Raw genomic sequence first — 19613 nt, 5'->3', positions numbered from 1 at the left:
GTGACCTCCTGGTTCATAGGTCGATGCTCAAACCACTGGGCCATGCTGGCAGGGCTGCACAGCTCCTTAATGGAAGGCTTCAAGGACCAGCCTCCCCTGGTTTATAAAGGCCTCTCACGCACATGCATCTTTTCCCACCTTTTCTAACTGACCGTGAGGCCATCGCCATGGATACTACTTTCCCTGTTTTGCAGAAAGAATATGAGACCCAGAGGGGACTAGCTCGTGCGGGGTTCTGCTGGCAGGTCTGTGGGGAACAAGCCAGCAAACCAGCTCCAAAGTGGGCCACTGCAGAGAGGGAAGTGGTGACTGATCTTTTAAGAGTTAGGAAAGAGAAGCTGGGGCACGTAGAGAGGTAACTCCACTTTAAGAAAATTCAAATATCAGGAAAAGGGGCTGTACCAACCTCCCAACAGCAAACTGCCCTGGAAATTTGCTAGAAAAGAGATCCAGCTAGAAAGGGATCAACAGCCGCTTGCTTATGAGAGAAGCCTGTGAATGCCCTTCGGCTGCCCCCACAGTGACCTCTGCCTGAGGCCGCTGAGACCTCGAGGCTCTGTGGGGCCCCAACTCAATGGCACAGTCTGTCCATTCATTCAGGCACATGCCGGACGCCGGGTACCAGGGCATCAAAAGGACATCTGCTGGGCCTGAAGGGTCCAATGAGGGCGACAGACACTCAACACAATAGTTGTGTGCTGACCAGGAGACGGATGGGGACTGAGGGGGCACAGAGGAGGAAGACCCTAAATAGCCTGGGGGTCAGGGGGCTTCCCAGGAGAGGGGGCACCTGGGCTGAGCCAATGAGGGAAGCGGCGGATGGAACAGGTGTACTGAGCAGAGGGAATAGCACTTGCGAAAGTAGGGAGCACACAGCACCTTCTGGTAACTACTAAGAGATCCACGTGCCTTAAGAGGTCAGGACAAGCCAGGGAGATGTAAGAGATGAAGTGGAGGGTCAGTGTACCTGGGGCCAGCTCAGGAGGGACCCTGGATGTCTTGCTGGGGATTTTAGGTTTAACCTTATAGGAGAAGGGCAGATACTGAAGGGGTGGGGGCAGGGAGCAAGGACCCCATCTAGACACCCTGTTGTGGGGAAGGAGAAGATACCTCCCTCCTCATATTTATCAATGAGTAGAATGTACCGGAAGGTAGAGAGTGACTCCAGACAAAATGAACTTCTACCCTGGAACCCTTCTACTCTGTGCTGTGTCCCGTCTCCCCCGATCCTCTCAGCATGCAAGGTCTGAGCTGCAGGGAGGCCACGTGCAATGCCAAGGTCGGACAGCTAAGCAAGTGGTGGGATGGGAACGGAGCCCAATGTCCCAACCATAGCACTGGCCTCCTCCCCCAAGGGTATTAGCCCACACAGCCGTTTATCAGGTACGGTGGAGAGAGGTTAGCCTTTACAGTTCTTGGGGTTTCTTGTGCATTCCACCCCCTCCTCAAATGCCCTTCCTCCTACTCCATCGCATGGTGACTCTCTTCACAAATCAACTGGGCAGGATGAGTCAGTCAGTCTGAGCGTTCCTTGTGCCCCTTTGGAACCGCGGCCACGACTTCCACTTTAACTCCTACACTAATCTACAGGCAGCACGGACATGTTTCTTGGTCAGAGGATGAGTCTGCCACCAAAGAAACAAGCCCCAAATTCTCCAAACCGACTACTGGGCTCTGCACCAGCTCAGAGAGGGCAGGTGGGTCTTGCTGTGTGTGCCACCACCCGGCCATCGGCCGTGGCTCTTGGAATGACCCTCGAGTCACTTAGTAGGAAGAGCTTGGGGACTGACTGGTGCTGTGTGCTACGGATGAAGAACAGGAGTAGAGCAGGCACGATATTCCTGCTTACAGGCCCCTGGCACAGAGAACCATCCTCACTCACCTTTCTTAATACCAGAGACCACAGGGAAATGACTTGGACCTTTTCCGTCAGACAACAGCCTAATACTCACAGGCTCTGTTCTAAGCGCTTGACTGTAGCTCATTTCATCCTCACAACAACCCTGTGAGAGAGGTGTTGCTATTACCTCCATGTTACAGATGAGGAAACTGAGGCACAGTGGGGCTGAGTAGCTGACCCAGCTCCTATGGGATGTAAGTGGCTGAGCTAGGCTGCAACGAGGCTGCCCTCACCAAGCCCGCTGGGTGCAATGAAGACACTGCCTGCATGATCCGAGAGACAGGGTGATCACGGGTACCCACCCCATCCGGCAGGTACCCGTGAGGTATGGCCACCACAGGGCAGACCCATTTGGGTGGGGTGCAACCAGGACCCTTTCAGGGATGTAGAGGCACCACAAGCTGAGATGGAATGAGAGAGAAGGAACTGTTAAAGACGCTCGCCCGAGGGGCCTCCGCCGGGGCAGAGTGGGAAAAGCGCCTGAGGCTGAAGAGGCCTGAGTCCCAAGCGCAGCTCTGCTATGCGCCAGGTGTGAACGCAGACAGCTCGCCCAATGCGTCCGGTGCCCTATGTGCTAAAGGAGCTTACTGCCGCCGCTTAAAAGGGTGTTGCCACATGCGTGTCAAGTGCCCGGCTTAATAAATTAGTGCTTAATAAGTTAGTGATCTCCCTATCTTGGCATCGGCAGCCTTCCCAACACACATGGGTCGCCACCACTTGACAGCTGGCTCCTCCACAGTTCTTTCCAGTTCAGGCCTGCAGAGGGAGGGCTGACAAGTTACCCCAAGATTCCAGCTTAGGTGGCAAGTACTTGTAAATTTCCACAATGTGGGAACCAACCAACCACCATCAGAGACTGGGGCTGCAATCCCCTCTCTGCCTCCAATTGCTGTGTGTCCTTGGACTCCCCGCTCGGGGCTCGGTCTCCTCCTTGGTCTGCTCCCCTCTGGGGACCAGAATGTTGACGGTGTCTCTGTCATTTCATTCTCTGCACCTGCCAGGAGGCCTGGCACGCCAAGGTTTTCTGACTTGAGTAAGCTCTCTGCAGAGGCTCTGTGTTCAGAGGCGGGCTTGGTGCAATGGGGCCGGGGAAGAAATTAAGCCCAATCTCCTCGGATAAAACAATCAAGCAGAATATAAATCTCAGTGCTTTCCTTAAGCCTCAGGCAGCCAGAAATAAGACAGGTGGCTCAGATAATGGAAAAAAAAACGCAGCTAATTACACTCATTAGGCTCATTTCAGAGCCTTATCTGAGTGGTCGGTAGTGGGAGCATTAAAAGTCAGGGTGTTTGAAGCTGTTCCCAAGGCAAGAATTAGAAAGCGAGCAACTGATTCCCCAGGAATGCATCTAATGCCGGGATTACACGCTTCGCCAGGGGAGGCCATGCACACACCCAGGGCTGAAACACTATAATTTCTCCAATCCCGCTTGGCTCGGGCTGCGCCCACCTCAGTGTGTGCCTTCTGGGCGCACAGCCCAGCCAGCCGATGAGGACTGGAGACCAGAGACGTGGGGAGAGGACTGGGGGGCGCTGGGGCGGGGAGGGGGCTGGAACGCAGGAAGCTGCTGAGGGGTCACAGAGCCTAACAAGTGTTCTCCAAGAGGGGAAATCATACAGGGCCCGCCCGGCAGGCCAGCCTAGGGTTTGGAACAAAGGCTCGAGCTTCCCGTGTTAGCACTGGCCAGGTCTGAGCCTCTGTCTCAGGTCAGGTCCATCACACACTTCCTGAATGTCTACCCTGGCCTTTCCAGGCTACCCCAGAACCCCTGGGCCACACCTGCTCCACCCATCATCCACTCAGCAAAGGCCACGGCCCCGGGGAACCAGGCTAGGCCTGGGGAGAAAAGGCGGGTGTCTAAGCCAAGGTGGAGGGAGAGGGAGCCGACGGGGCTGGCCTTGGCGCTGGGGAGGCAGGCCCTACCTACCCAGGCCTGTCACCTTCCGCAGGCAGGTGAGGGCGTACTGCAGGCGGCCACACTCCTCCGCACTCGCCCCACAGCGCCGCAGCGTCTCCTTCACCTTGGCCTCGTTCATGTCCAGCAGGGCATCCAGCGTGAGCTCTCGGAGGATCTCCTGAGGAAGCACAGAAGGGACAGGCAGAGAGCCGGTGAGCACTCCGGGGCTCCCGACGCCCTCTTCATTCTCCCCCTGGCCAGCTCCGGCCTCCCCGCTGAGTGGCAGGGGCCAGCTGCTGGTGGGCAGGCCTCCAACACGAGGCCACCACTTGTCTGAGGTCTCAGGCAGCCAGCCCTCACCCCAACCCCGCCCTCCCAGAGACAGCAGCTGAAGTGGAGAGGCCTCAGCTTCAGGGTGGGGGTGGGAGGGAAGGAGGGAAGGAGGGAAGGAGGGAAGGAGGGAAGGAGGGAAGGAAGGAAGGAAGGAAGGAGGGAAGGAAGGAAGGAAGGAAGGAAGGAAGGAAGGAAGGAAGGAAGGAAGGAAGGAATCTGAAAAGTTTTGATCAGGGCACATTGCCCCTCTTGTTTCTTTTAATTCCTCTGCCCAGAAAAATGATGAATCCTGACAACTTTTTAGAATGACAGTACTTGAGATAAAGACTGCCCTTTACAATTCTGCTGCACTGTATCCGAATCAGACAAGATTTCAAATAAAACTGGCTTAGTGATAGGATTAAAAAGAATTAACCCTTGCCCTGGCCAGGTGGCTCCGTTAATCACAGCATCGTCCCATACACCAAAAGGCTGCATGTTCAATCCTTGGTTGTTGCGAGTACTGGAGGCAATCAATGTCTCTCTCTCACATCGATGTTGCTCTCGCTCTCGCTCTCACTCTCACTCCTGCTCTCACAAATAAATAAAAACATATCCTCGGTTGAGGATTTTTTTAAAAAAAATTAACCCTCAACAGGCATATAGGCCCTTACTACCTCCCTTTAGTTAATTCTCAGTCAAAACCTTCCCAAGGTTAAGGTAGCAGAGAGGGAGTGAGAGACTTGAATTGTGAGAAGGACACCATGTTGACTTGGAAGCTGGAGGGACCACGTGAGAAGCAATGTGGATGGCCTCTAGGGGAACGTGTCCCCCAATGGCCAGCAAGGAAAGGGGCACCTCAGACCTATCCATGGCCACCAGGAACTGGATTCTGCCAACCACCTGAATGCCCTTGGATGTGGCTTCTTCCCAAAGCTTCCAGGTAAGCAGCCAGCCTGGCTGACCCCTGGGCTTCAGAGTGGTGAGGTGCTAGGCAGGGAGCAAGCAGAGTCCACCTGGACTCCTCCATCCAGTCTCCCCTACAGAACTGTAAGCTAATCAACGGGGCTTGCAAGCCGCTGAGTTTGTGACACCGCAGTAGAAAACTCCTACAAAGGGGGATGATCTGAATCGAGGCCTGACTTCGAAGCTGTGCTCCTTCCACTCATCAAGGGGAAGAAACCCCTCTGGTTCTGATCACTTTGAGTCACATGTGACACCAAGCCTGGAGCAGACACGCAGAACAACGGCACAGGTCCCGGGCCTCGGTGGCTTGTGGGGTGACTGCCGTGAAAACACGTCCTTGCACTGCAAGGCGACGTGGCCGAGCACAGAGAAAGCTCGGAGCTGCGGGACCAGTGGTAAGATGTTTTGGGGTTTTTTTCTTCTTTGGCCCCTTTCTCTGTTTTCCAGATTTTCTATAACAGAGAACACCAGACATCCCACATCCAGTGATTCATATGAAGCTGGCAATCCTTGAGAATCTAAGCTGGGTTTCATTGATGTTAGCAAGCTGTGTCTAATTTTACTTTAAAAGAGTAATGCTATTGTCAGTCTACCTCAAAGTGTCAAAACTGAACCTGATAAAGATACTGGCTGTGAGTCACTGGGGCAACAGTTTGGGGCTTTGTGATGTCCTGAGCCTCGTATGTGGTCCCTGAAGTCTGGCCATGTCCCTCCCCTCCCCTCCCCTCCCCACCTCTGTCTTGTCTGTATATTCTTCAGTCTCCAGGGTTGTGGACAAGAATCTCATAGCTGTTTAGAATGATGCACACCAACAATTAGAAATAAATACACAAGTAAAAAGCACGAAGAAGCTCATCATGGGTTGGACAAACCCGTGGTTGTCAGACATCCTTCTGACGATAAAACCAGAGCGTCACAAGACGATGATAAGAACAGCACAGAGAGGGAGCTGATTAGATAACAGCCCTGGGCAGAAACTTCTGTTCATCGGTGTATTTTCCTTTACTGCAAATGCAGTTGTGACATCTTTCCCCTCATTTCACTATGAAAAGCAAGTTGGCAGTATTGTCAGGGGACAAACAAATGGCTGGTGACCTTTACACAAGTGCAGACACCACCCTCCACCTCTCCCTGGAGCGTCCTGTCCTCCCTCGGTTGGTTCTCACGGAGGCTCCTGCATTTCCCAAGGCGGTGATGACTCAGCAGGTTTCCAAGAGGAGGTTCCTGTATCTGCCTGATTGTGTGTGTGTGTGGGGGGGGGGGGGGGGGGGGGAGGGAGGAGAGAGACAATGACATGGACACCAACAAGCCCAGAAACCCAAGCCCCAATCTAACTAAAATGCAAAGGATTGGTTTCCTTTCTTTATATTCCTCTCTTTCCCACCCATACCAAGTTTCAGTTTCTCCAACATAATAACTACATTTATTATTACACACTATTTGCCAGTACAATATGCCCAGTACTTCGTATACTAGCTCCATTCAAAAACAATTCAGCAAGGAAAGGTGTTAAGCCCATTTTACTGAGGCTCAGAGACCTCATGCAAGGCTACTGAATAAACGGCAGGGCCAGAACTGAAACCCAGGGATGCCATTCCTCAAACTCTTTCCATTATTCCAATCCGGGGTCCCACGTAAACTGGAGCCGCCCCAGCCTCTTCCGGGACGGGCGTTGCTTCCTGGAGTGTGAGCTCTGCATCAATGGAATGAGAGTGCTTAGCACACCTCTGTGGCCGTGGTTTCTGACTGCTCCTTCCCCTCTCCAATCCCTGGTCCCTCCGGACAGGGCTGGGTCGCTGAGCTGGGGAGAGGGACCCCCCTTCCTACCTCAAAGTGCATGCAGTCAGTGAAGCTCTCCCCCAGTCAGCGGTTACCTGGCAGGGAGGGTCTCAAACACACAGCCTCGGGGCCAGGCCTTGGGAAGTGAGATCAGAGGAGATGAGGCCCCTGGATCTATTTTTTGTTGGAGACTCATGTACTACAAGCCTCTGGTCTCTACTGGACAGTAAGAAATCCAGCAGCAGCAAGGGTGCTGCTAATCAGAAACCCACCCTCTGCCCTCAGGCAGTGCTGGGGTAAGAGGGGAGACTATGGGAGGGGCACCAGATCGTCTGGTTTGAAAGAAATCTGAGTTTTTATTTTAAAATAAAAATTTTACATGGTGGCAACTAATGCAAATTTGTGCAACCAAACCATGGTTCCACGGAGCCCCCAGACCCCCGCATGAAGAATCTGACGCCTTCCGAATGTCTGATCGGCAAACTTCGAAAGCCTGATTTCTGCAGACAAATGGGGAGAACCGGTGGCCCAGCAGCAAGTGTCCTTGGCAACATGCCACTGGGCGGCCAGGCCTTCTCGGTGAGGTACCCACCCTGGCTCTGGCACCCCATCATAGAAACAAAGTGCCCAGCCTTCCAAAGCCTATGAGTGACTTTGGACCAGAGTTATTTCAATCAAGAGGGGAGAGCAGGAGGCAGGGATGCTGGAACCAGGGCCCCCAGCTAAACAACAGCCAGGCTGGGCCACTGGCCATGCAGGCCCTGGAGTGGCCCGGCCACCTCCCTCTCCCCTGACCCGAGCAATGCCCCTCAGCACCGCACCACCCCCAAACCTCACACACGGATGTGACTTGCCCACCCACGGTGCCAAGCAGAGCCGAGTCTGAGTTAGGAAGTTATTTCAGACCAGAGTAACTCACATCCAAACTTGCTGGATAATTTCTCAGCCAGAAGGAAATTAGGGGATCCGTTTAACCACCTTCTGAAGGTGCACTCACAGGCCTGCTGACAACCTGGTCTCAGAGGCCTCCAGAGGGCCGCACCCCTGCCTGCAGGCACACGGAACACCCACCTGTCTCACGCCAAGGGCCCGCCCCCCCGAGTTCTGGGGAAGGGACAAAGGCCGAGAGGCGATTGTTCTGAGGAGAATCACTGCCCACCCCACCCCAGCTTCCGTGTAAAGAAGAGAATATGAACCAGAAACCAAAAAGGGAGGGCCTGGCTGCCCAGCCCATTTCGGGAGTTACCCTCGCTCCCGGGAGCCTGGGTGAGCCGGGAGCACAGAAGCAGGCAGCGAGGACACGGGTCAGAGAAAGAGTTCGAGGACAGTGGCTCCGCCTCTGCCCATCCCCTCCACACACAATGTATACTCTCCAGTGGGTGGCATTCAGTTGTTCTTTCTTATATGCATAATGATTAGAGAGCAGGGTCAGCTGGGCACCGAGGTCCCTCCCAGCCTGTGATACACTGCTGGCCCTGTTCTCTATAGAAGGGGGGGGGGGGGGGGCTGGCCCAAACACAGTCCCCCCCCCCCCCTCAGCAGCTGGCAGTGGCTGGAGTCAGGCCAGGCGGGTATCAAATGGTATCCCGAGACTTACCAGCAGCCACGGGGCTGCCTGGGGTCTATACTTAGAAACCTGTGCCGGCTTACACGGAGAGCCATCCACTCTCGCCGTGCTCAGTCAGGTGGGCAGTGCAAATGCCAGGGCGCTTCCAAGCCTGTGTATGGGCCACATGGGAGCTCAAGCCAACGTCAGGCGGAGGCCGGGCTGAAGAAAGACCAAGAGGCAAACCCAAACTTTGTGCATCTGGTTAGCTTTCTAGTCCTAGGGCAGTGGTCGGCAAACTCATTAGTCAACAGAGCCAAATATCAACAGTACAACGATTGAAATTTCTTTGGAGAGCCAAATTTTTTAAACTTAAACTTCTTCTAACGCCACTTCTTCAAAATAGACTCGCCCAGGCCGTGGTATTTTGTGGAAGAGCCACACTCAAGGGGCCCAAGAGCCGCATGTGGCTCGCGAGCCGCAGTTTGCCGACCACGGTCCTAGAGCACTGGATGGGTCAGTCAAGTCAGGAACTGCCCCAATCAGTGCTGCTGGCAATCAAGGTCCTCTGGGGAGGGGGGGGAGGGGAGGGGGGGGCAGAGGCCTCCTCCAGCTGCCCTGGCTGGGAGGGGAGGTGGTCATTAAAGGGCCAGGATCCTTCACCACAGATGCTTCCCTGGGAACTGGTCACAGCAGAGCCCAGAGGGGGACTCCCAGAACCCTGCAGATGGTGATGCAGGACCCTCACATTTATGAGGCCAGGGCCCAAGAGGGGGGGGGAGGACAGAGAGAAGAGCAGGGAGATTTCTATGGCATCTCAGGCTGAGAGCCCACGTGCCTCCAATTGGCAAGAGAGCCCCTTCCTTCCTGCTCCCCACCCCTGGGGCTGAGGGAGGGGGCGGGTGAGACTTGGGTGAGACTTGGATAATAGCTGGTTATTCTGGGAGGCCCAGGAGGGGCTGGGAAGGTGAGAGCCTGGGTCAGGCAGCCGCCTGGGGTTTCCATGGAGATGAGCACACAGCCTGGGATACTGGCTTTGCCTGTGGACAGGGTCTGTGCGCAGCCTCTTTACTATCCCACTGTCCCAGCCCTGGGAACAAGGCAAAGCCCCTCCCGGGAGAAGTCAGCCGCTTCCTGGAGGCCTTCTCTCTACCACCTTCCGAGCGGGCCAGCCCAGCAAAGGGAGGGTCAGGTTTGGTCCTTGGAACCCCCTTGACCCAGGGCAGTCCCTGCTCCTCTTGGGCTTTGACTTCATCATTTACAGAACAAGCGGGTTTGCCTAGATCGGATCTGGGGCTCTCAACCCTGGTGGCACCTTAAAAAAAAAAACCCGGTGCCCAGGCCTCCACCTCAAACCCATCAAATCAGAATTTCTGGGGGTGGGGACCAGGGGGCAGACAGGCTGCTGGGTCTTGAGTCTGGCCAAATAACCCAGGGCAGAAAGGGTCTCAGAATGCCCAGTTCAGAAGGCGGGTCTGGCCAGGGCAGGGCTGCGCTCTGGGGCTTGACCTCCTTCAACTCAACCCCAGCCCAGCCCAAGGGCACAGCCGTCCCAGGGGACGTCCTCTCCCGCACAACAGGGCCTCCCTCCCTCCCACGAGGCAGGGTGGAGGCTCACCGAGTGGGGAGCCTCGCTGGAATCTTCAGGGAGCAGTTGTCTTTGGCCCGTGTATTGGTATGTGTGGGCTTGAGAGCCTCAGAAAGGTGGTGTGGTGGTGAGATGGGGTGTGGAGGGTGAGGTTAAAGGGGAGACGAGAAGGGGCCCAATAAAGGGTGGATGATGAGCACTTATGATGCATTTCCTGGGTGCCAGACACTAAGAGGTCACCACATGCGAACTTCGTAACATCCTGAGATGGGTGATAAAGCTCAGAGAGGGTAGGTAACTTGCTCAAGGCCACACAGCCCAATTGGTGAGGCTGAGGTATGGCCATTTCTGCCTAGTCCCAGCCAGCCGACCCTGCCTGCGCTTGGTGCCCACTTCTCTGCTCTATAAAGCGAGCTCTTTTTCCCAGAGCAGAGCCTACCTGGCACCTCAGGTCACATCTGGCTTTTTTGGCTCCACACCCTCCCCTACCCTCTCGCAGCTGGGGCGAGCTCCAGCTGTGGGGTTCAAAGCAGCTGTAGGCCTCTCAGGGGATCTAGTCCCCACATTCCTTCTCCATCCCCTCGGCTGGCCTGCTGGGCGCCCCTTCAGCTCCCCTCCTGCCCCCGAGAGGAAATGGGTGCTTCCCACCTCTGCCTGAGACCACACCTCTAGCATCGGGCAGCATCTGCCATCACCACAGCCACCACCTCCGCGCCGGGGGCCTGGCCCTACTCCCTGGGAGAGCCTGACTGTGGCTGCCTCCCAGGCCCCGTTCTTTCTCCTATAAACCCGAGGCACCTAGGACAGGAATTGGCGGGAATTGCTTGCTGAACAGGCAGAGAGTGAGTATTTTCAGCTCTGCGGGCCGTATGGTCTGTATTACAACTGCTCAGCTCTGCCAGGAGAGCACCAAACAGCCAGTGTGTACACGGACTGGGCGTGGCTCCGTGCCAATACAGCTTCCGGTCTGGACACTGAAACCCCAAGTTCATGTAATTGTCACATGTCACACGAAATTCTTCTTTTGGTTCCTTACCAGTTAAAACTGTGAAAACCATTCTTGGTTCACAAGGCTGTCCAAAATCCAGTGGTGGGCTGGACTTGCCCAGGGGCCATAGCTTGTAACCCCTATCTAGCGGGTCATTCATTCAGTCACTCAACAAACACACATCACCTGGTGACCCTGGGCCCCACTGTTCCTTCCCTCCCAGCTCCCTGCTGTGCTGACAGGTCTTCACCCCGGTCAACCCCAACACACTCCCAGCAGAAGGGGACACGGGCAGAAGCTCCGCGGCAGGCCCACATCTGTCACCAAGGTGGCCTGCACTTTGTCACCTTTCTCTGTGGCATCAACACACATTTCCATAATTGCTCCTCCTGGCTGCCGTTTGAAAATGGCCAGACGCATCCAGCATTAGAGAAACACACACACACACACACACACACACACACACACACACACACACCCCAGTTTGGGGGCTGTGTGCTTCTCCCCAGGACATGCTACTCCCAAAATGAAGAGAGGAGATAGGTGAGCTTCTACAGCGGGTTCTCTACACCCAGGAAGTATGCTGATTGTCACGGGGGAAACCCCACTATTATTCACCAGGCTCCACAGTTTAAAACTCGAGTCAAAACTGGGATACTCTAAAACAAACAAACAAAACAGACTGGGGTCAGGGTAGGACAGGGGGAGAGTTTACCAGCAGCCAAAGAGTAACACTAACCCTCGATGACGCTTGGCTTCTGGGGAACAGGCATATGGGAAAGTCCCTCCTCCCTGCACAAGCAGGGTGGTGTGGAGGGGCCGCAGCTGAGTGAGCAGGGCAGGGGGCAGGGGAGCTGCAGAGCTTCCCCAGACCTGCAGCCTCCCACCCCCCAACACTGTGTCCCTGGGTGACGCACCAGTTGAGAGGAGGACGAGCAAGGTGGTAATGGGGACACAGGCCAGGCCAGCGTTGGGTGAAGAGGAGGGCTCCCGAGGGAGGGGCAGGGGGAGGGGTGCTGTGCCATCCCAACAGGGACACTCCTGAGAGGGAAAGGGGGAGCCGTGAGGAACTGCCTGGGGCAGGAGCCCTAAACTGGGAGGCCCGATAATCCTCGGCAGAGGGTGCAGGGGACGGGGTTTGGCTTGAAATGTGTGTCACCGTGGGGAAACTCAGCTCACCCGAGGGTAAAGGCACTGACAGAAATAAACAGGGGCCTTGGGTGTGGCCACTTTACAGCCATCTTTGTGGCTTGCTGGTCCCCAAATTCTCCCCTTTCCGATTATCCCCTCTTCCAACACACCGTTAAAGAGAGGATTCCAAGACAAGCCGACTCTGTCTCCCTCCCCTGCCTCCTCCATATCCACAGAGCGAGACCTCTGAGCTCAGCCAGTGAGGCCCACCCAGAGAGTGCGAAGCCGGGCCAATGGGCCTCAGGTACAGCGGCTTCGCTTAGGGCCCTGGCACATGCCTGGCCTCAGCGCCGGGGTCTGGAGGGCTCCCCTTGGGGCCAGGAGCCCAATCGCAGACCCATCCACCAGAGGGGCATGTCTCAGTGTTCAGTGTGTGGTCTGTCCTTTGGGCTGTCTGTCTGTCCAGGTGGGGGATTCATCGGGCCACAGGAAGTGAGTCCAGAGCTGGAGACCTGAGGCCCAGACTGCTCCCACCTGAGGACAGGGACCTCATTATATCACAGCTACCCCACGTAGGCGACCAAGATCTCTCTTCTTCTGGGTGACCAGGCAGGTCCCCCGGAATAGGGAGTTCCTGGAGGTGGACAGCCCCTCTCCGTAGTTTTCCAGAAACTCTATGACAATCCCTGCCTCGCAGCAGCAATGAGAGCCCCATGGAGCCCTGAGAGGGCCATCGCCAGAGTCACTAGCGTCTAAGGGCATGAAAGGGGCCAATGGATATTCATGAGCTAACAGGGGAGAAACACTTCCTCTGCCAAGGTCAAAGGCAGAGTTCGAAGGGACCTTAGAGACAGTCGAGTCCAATACTCATTTTCCAGAGGAGGACACCGAGGTTCAGAGAGGGATGGGGACCTGCCTGGTCACCCAGAACAACAGCGCCAGAACCAGGCCCTGCCAGTGACCAGCACCAGGGTACATCCCACCCCTGGAGAGCTCACCGTCGTCTCCCATAGTGGGCGTTCCTTACCCACATGTGAAGGTTTTATTCTGCCAGGTTTCCTGAGCTGCTCGAACAGGTGAGCCAAGGGGAAGACCTCCATGAGGTCCGCCCCGAGAATCACCTCCAAAGGCGCTGGTCCCTGGGATGCCAAGCCACGTGGGCCCAGAGCCCTGTGGGATCCAGAAGCAATGGCGTTCTGGGCTCGTGGCCCCACCCAGAGCCTGGCACGTCCCTAATGTGTTGGTGACTCAAAAGGCGGTGGGTGGGCAGAAATCCTCATCTCCATGGCCTTGCCTACCCCTACCCATGCCCACGTGGCTGACAGCACACACTTTTCTTCTTTTTGAAAAGAAGAAGCAAACCCCGCCTCACCAGCTACACCCAAACACCCAGGTTCCGAGACAAGGCCAAGGCCCACCCAGGGCTGTGGCACACTGATTCTTACTCTGCCTCTTGACACACTTCCTCTTTTCAGAACCAGTCTAATCATAAAAATAACAACCACAGGTACTATCGCAACCCATGAAGTGGCCTGGGCACACGGCTTGGTAGCTAAGGAAAGTGAGAGCTGAGGAAAGTGAGGTTCAGAGAGACTAAGTTACTCACTTAAGGTACAGCCAGTGAGCGATGGTGCCTGGATGGGGCCCTGGTCCGTGTAACTCTGAAGATAGCACTCACGCCTCTACACCATTTGGCCTCCCTGGCCTGGTTGACCAGAAGCCCTGAGAGGCAGGGCTGGGCCTGTCTGTGCAACCTCAGTTTCTTCAGCTCCTGCAGAAGGAGGAGGCTGGAAACAAATGTATGCCCTCTTCAAACCAAAAGCAAGAACGGGCCAAGAAATATTCACTAGAAGGATAGGGGAGATCTATTTCAGGAAGATTCTGCCAGTTCCTCAGCCACTTGACCACAAGACAGGGGATGAAATAATGAAATGGAAGTCACATTCTACCCCAACATGCAGATTCCTCCAGGCGTGTTCTATTGTTAGCAAAGCAAAGGCTCCGAGCGCAGGCAAATACACCCGACCCAGGGGCTCACAGGAAAGCTGCCTGATCCCAGGCCCCTGCGCCTACCTCGCAGCCCTCCGGCCCAGGCTGGTCCAGGCCTCGTGCTTCTCGCAGCACCACGGGCGGTGGGGCCGTGCCCCTCGAAGCCTTGGCCGTCACCCAGCTCCACAGGCAATGCATGGTGAGGGGCCGGAGCCCAGGGTCCCCGGCAGCCCTGGCCCCTTGTGCGGTGTCCCAGGGAAGGACGAGGCGGGGAGAGTTTTTGTTGTCATGACTGTAGTGAACAGTCACTGCAGCCAAAAATAGTCTGTGCCCGGGAGCTGGGAGTCAGCACATACCTCCCAGAGCAGGTGCTGGTGCGAGACGCGCAGGCTCCAGCGGGCCTCGCTGCCGGGGGCCAGGGACCCAGGCGCCCAGGTTACCAGGCCACAAACAGAGAGGGTTTTCCCTGCCCCGCTGTCCCCTCCAAAAAGCCTGACCTGAGTCAACAAGGAGCAGGATGATCATCTCCCTCCTCCCAGTGAATCATCTGGGGAACCCCCACCCCCACATGAACTGTAACTGCCCCCATTCCCCTGCAGCGCTCACACGTTTGGGACTGGGTGGTTTGGACACCCACAGGAAGAGCCGTACAAACTACTGGCTATCAAAGCTCATGAACTGTACACACACGAAACAGTGAATTTTACTATATGTAAATGAAAGAGCAATGTACAAGGTTCAGGAGCTAACAGTGGCCAGAAGGGTTGTGGGGGGATTTTTTTTTTTTAACTTTTCTATATTTTCAGATTCTCCTACAATGAACATTTGTAATTAGATTTACAAAATGTCACCTGAAAATAAAATTTTAAAAAAGGAAAGATGCTCAGGCACCACAGAGGGACTGTGCAACGTGGTCCTATGAGAACTTAAAGTGTGTGTGTGTGTGTGTGTGTGTGTGTGTGTGTGTTCATGACCCCAACTTTGTAGCCAGACTTCCTGGATAGGAATCCTGGCTCCACCACTTACTGTCTAGAGGACCTCGGTCACTTATTTTCTATCTCTTTTGTACGGGGGATAAAAGCATTGCCCCCTGCTATGAACTAAACGTTTGTGTGTCTCCAAAATTCACATGCTGAAACCTAATCCCAATGTGATGGTATTTGAAGACGGGCCTCCAGGAGGTGGTTAGGTCATGAGGGTGCAGCCCTAGTGAATGGGATTAGTGCTCTGGGGAAAAGACTCCGAGAGCTGCCTGGCCCCTTCCACCACATGAAAACACAGCAGGAAGATGGTCATCTCTGCACCAGGAAGTAGGTCATCACCACACACCAACTCTGCTGGCACCTTGATCTTGAACTTCTCAGCCTTCAGAACTGTGAGAAATACATTTCTGTTGTTTATAAGCCATCCAGTCTGTAGTATTTTTTGTTATAGCAGCCTGAGGGCCTTCCCCTCGGGAAATGGGGCACAATGCCACCCTTGAAACCCCCAGGGGAGAGCCAGGTGACCCATCCCCATGGAGAGCCGTGGGGAGGGTTGAGGTGGGTGCTGCACTGCCAACTGTTATTGCTATCAGAGAGAGAGAGAGAGAGAGCATTTGTGCATGCTTCTTCTATCAGCAGGGCTCTGGTTATGGAGAGCTTCTTCCCTAGAACTATAGCTGAAAAATAACAGGGAAGGCTCTGATTGGCTTTGCTTTGGTCATGTGTTCATATCAGAACCAATCCTAGGGCTAGGAAGATGGAGAACTCCAGTTGGCCCAACCTTTGGAGCATGGTAGAGGGTCTGAACATCAGGGCCAACTGCGCTCAGGAAATGGGTTCCTGTCAGAGGTAGAAGGTGCCAACTGTGAGGGTATAGAAGTTTCCAGGCAGAGGGAAAAGAACATACAAAGGCCCTGGGTTATGACAGGAAACAATTTTACATGTCCTCACATGAGGGGAAGAGAGAGGAGGGTAGGAGACGACATGGAAGGAGGCAGATGCCAAATATGTCAGGGTTTTGAAGGAAATCAGGGTGTGTGTGTGTGTGTGTGTGTGTGTGTGTGTGTGTGTGTGTGTGATTTTATGCTGAGTGTAACAAGACACTCAGAAAACAAGATGATGATTGGATTTGGCTCATGAAAAATGAATAAAGGGGAGAGCAAAAGTCGATACACAGAGTGGTGTAGGTGCTACTGCATAAGTCCATGCAGTAGCTAGGGTTAGGGGAGTGGCAGTGGTAAAAAAAAGAGGCACAGACTTGGGATATACACTGAGTGGCCAGATTATTATGATCTCTGAATGCATAATAATCTGGCCACTCAGTGTGTGTATATATATTAGAGGCCCGGTGCATGAATTTGTGCATGGGTGGGGTCCGGCCAGCCTGGCCAGAGGGAGGGGACATGGGCAGTTGGCTGGCCTGCCTGCTGGTCGAACTCCTGGTTGAGGGGACAATTTGCATATTAGCCTTTTATTATATAGGATATACATTGAGTGGCCAGATGATTATGCATTCAGAGATCATAATAATCTGGCCACTCAGTGTATATTTGGAAATAGATCTCATGGGATTTGCCAGTCAATCGAATGTGGGGGTTGAGGAAACGGAAGGATTCAGAAATGACTCCTCAGTTTCTCGCTAGAGCAACTGACAGATGAGTCAACAGGCTCAGTCAGAGAGGCAAGGGACTTGTCCACGATCACGTCACCGGCAAGTGGCAAAGGTGAGGTTTTGTCTGCCTCCCAACACCAGGCTCTGGGCTAATTCCAGGGGCCAAGCTCTTAAACTGTCTTGTTTTCCAATCTCGCTGCCTGCCCAAAGGTACACAGCTGGAAGCAAGGGCCAGTGAAATTTACACGTTGATTTTTTTTTTTTAAAAGAAGGGTAATGAGAAAGGCGCCTTTTGCTTTATAATAATTAAAACAGCGTGGTGTTGACACACATATTTCCCAACATCTAGCTGTTCTAGAGCAATCTCGCCTTTGAGGCAGGCATTCCCTGGAGGAGGAGGGACAGACACGAGCCGACAGCCCAGGAGCTAGGTGGTCCCGGGGGAGGGTCAGGTGCACACCAAGCCAAAACCATCTCACAGCAGGGCTACAACACACAGTCTTGCTCAGTCCAGCCCATCCCATCACCAGCAGAAGCCAGAGGCAGCTCGGGAACCCTAGGCCTCAGCAGGTCAGCAGCAGCCATAGACCTCCCCAAGGGGCCCTTGCAATCCAGCCTCTGCAATCCCAGATGAGAGCTCCTGGGACCACGTGGGCCCAAGACACCAAACCCTGGATAAGCTCAGTCATTCAACAAGAACACCTACGCTGTAAGTGCCAGCCTGTACAGGGCCAAGCTCAGGATTTTTCAGATTTCTAGACGCCAGGGGCACCCCTACTCTCCACGCTTAAAACAGACACTTTGGCTCGGGATCAGAAAATGACATCACTTCATTAACTGGAAAGAGTGACGTACGCAAGTTCCGTAGGGACAGGAACTCAGGTGCAGTGCCTAGAATAGCACCTGGCACACAATAGGCGGTAAATTCACTTACTGAGTGAGTGCATGACCGGACCAGTAGGGAAAAACAGGACAGGCCCTCAGCTCTGTACCTTTCTCATCCTTCCCTCCCTCATCTCATTCATCCTTTCCTCCCTCTGGGCCAGTCAGTCCGCTGTGCATTGTGGTTGTCTGCAGATGTGTTATCCCACTACCCTACAAGCTCCCCAGGGCAGACTGTAATTTGTTCATAATTAATCCCCTGTGATAATGAATCGGGGCATGAGACAAGTTTTCAATCGGTGTAGAATAGATTTGAAGGAAGGAGGGGAGTGAGGAAACAAAGGACACGGAGGAAGAGAGAGAAAGAAAGAATGGGGGGGGGTAGGAAGGAAGGGAGGATGAGGAGGGGAAGGGGAGATTGAGAGAAAGCTCAATGCAATTATACAACTGTACACGGTAGCCCCAGGCTGGGCTATTCTGGGTAAGATGTCAGATGACAAAATCATGTAGGAAGGTAAGCCTGGCTTTGGAGTCACAGGGATGTGAGTTTGAACCCCACCCCCACTATCAGCTAGCTGTGTGATGCCAACAGGTCAGTCAACCTCTCTGAGCCATAAAATGAGGATCATAGTATCTTCCCACCCCCACCCCAGGTATACGCGTTACACAGGACGGTATACGCCACCTTGCCGTTTGCCCCCTTCCTTCCATATCCCACCCTCAGCTCTTCTCCTGGCTGGTTGGGTTACAGCAGCATGCCCGTCCCCTGCCCAGGCCTCCTCTCCCTTCCTAGGTGGGGAGAGCTCTGTGGCCCATGCCCATTGGGCTGGTACTGAGATCTCAATTCCTTGGTACCAAGTTAGCCTCCAAGTGCAGACCCCGGGGTGCGTGCCGCATTCTCAGGAGGCTCCCAGCTGCCAAAGAGCAAGGCTGCCACAATTTCAGCCTCTGGCTCCCAAAGGGAGAGGGTGGGACGAGAGGAAGGGGGTGGGGAGGAGAGGCTAGGAGTGAGGCAGCAGGGTTCATGGTGATGAAAGCTGCACCCAGGAGCCAAATTCCAGTTCATTTTTCTGGTTTAATCTTACCCAGCCTCCTGCTTCTTACAGCCTACATTGGGGGTGGGGGTGGGGGGAACAGAGCGATGACCCCTCCCAGACAATGGGAAACCAAGACAGTGGCAGAGGTCGGGGAGAACTCTCCCCCACCCCCAAGGGAAGCCTGATTTAAACATGGGAAGCAAGGATAGGAAAAAGGAGAAAAGAGAAACCTGCCCAGTCAGGGCTACAACAAAAATGCCTTACCAGACCCACTTCCATCTTCTGGTCTAGAAAACACCGCCAGTGTGAGCTGACTCGGGGCCGGCAGCCGGGCTCTGGCCGGACTCCCGCCGAGGCAGCACCCACCTCCCACCTTCGCCTGCCAGAACTGATCCCAGCCAGCGCCTGCCACTTCCTTTAACAACTTCCAACAGGGAAATTGCTAAAGAAACAAATGGCCCCGCGCCAGCAGGCTCTGAAATCATTTCCCCAGCTGCAGCCAGAACACGAAGCTGTGAGTCTGAGTTTTTAACCTGTGCAAGGAGGTGGTGGTGGTGGAGACAGTCTGTGTGTGACTGGATGTCTAGGGAGGGAGGAGCCCTACCTTCGTCCCTCCAGGCGAGCGATCCTCATCCCTGTACCCCCGTGGCGAATCCCGCCTTCTCACTCCTGGGAGTTTGATTTTCCTTAAAACAACCCTACCGTTCCGTCTCTCTCACACGCACACACTTCAGTGATAGCCCAGATAAAACCCCAACCCCGGCACCTTCCACGAACCCACCTGTGACCTCACCAGCCTCCTCGCAGACCAGGCCTTTTCAAACCCTTCCTGTGAGGTCGGCACCAGCTCTCTGGCCGCGGGGTCTTTGCAGGTACTGTTCCCTCTGTCTGGCGTGCTCTTCCCTTCCGGCCCGGCTAGCTCCTGGTCCTTCTCTGACCTTCCCAGGCCGAGTTCGCCGCCACATCCCCCAGACCCCAGGCCAGCTTCGATCAGGGCTCTCG

General features: G+C 54.7%; 1 protein-coding gene across 1 annotated transcript in view; it reads right to left on the bottom strand.

The window, feature by feature from the left end:
* The window catches only part of KSR1 (kinase suppressor of ras 1), a 147507-nt gene that overhangs the window by 32396 nt on the left and 95498 nt on the right, over window positions 1-19613 (bottom strand). The window contains exon 3 of the mRNA XM_079799246.1: window positions 3829-3976. Coding sequence (XP_079655372.1) covers window positions 3829-3976 — 148 coding nt within the window. The remainder of the gene's footprint in view (window positions 1-3828; window positions 3977-19613) is intronic.

The sequence above is a fragment of the Cnephaeus nilssonii genome, assembly GCF_951640355.1.
Source record: "Cnephaeus nilssonii genome assembly, chromosome: 19".
Taxonomy (NCBI): Eukaryota; Metazoa; Chordata; class Mammalia; order Chiroptera; family Vespertilionidae; genus Cnephaeus; species Cnephaeus nilssonii.
Note: the sequence above shows the minus strand (reverse complement) of the source record. Positions and strands in the feature narration are given on the sequence as shown.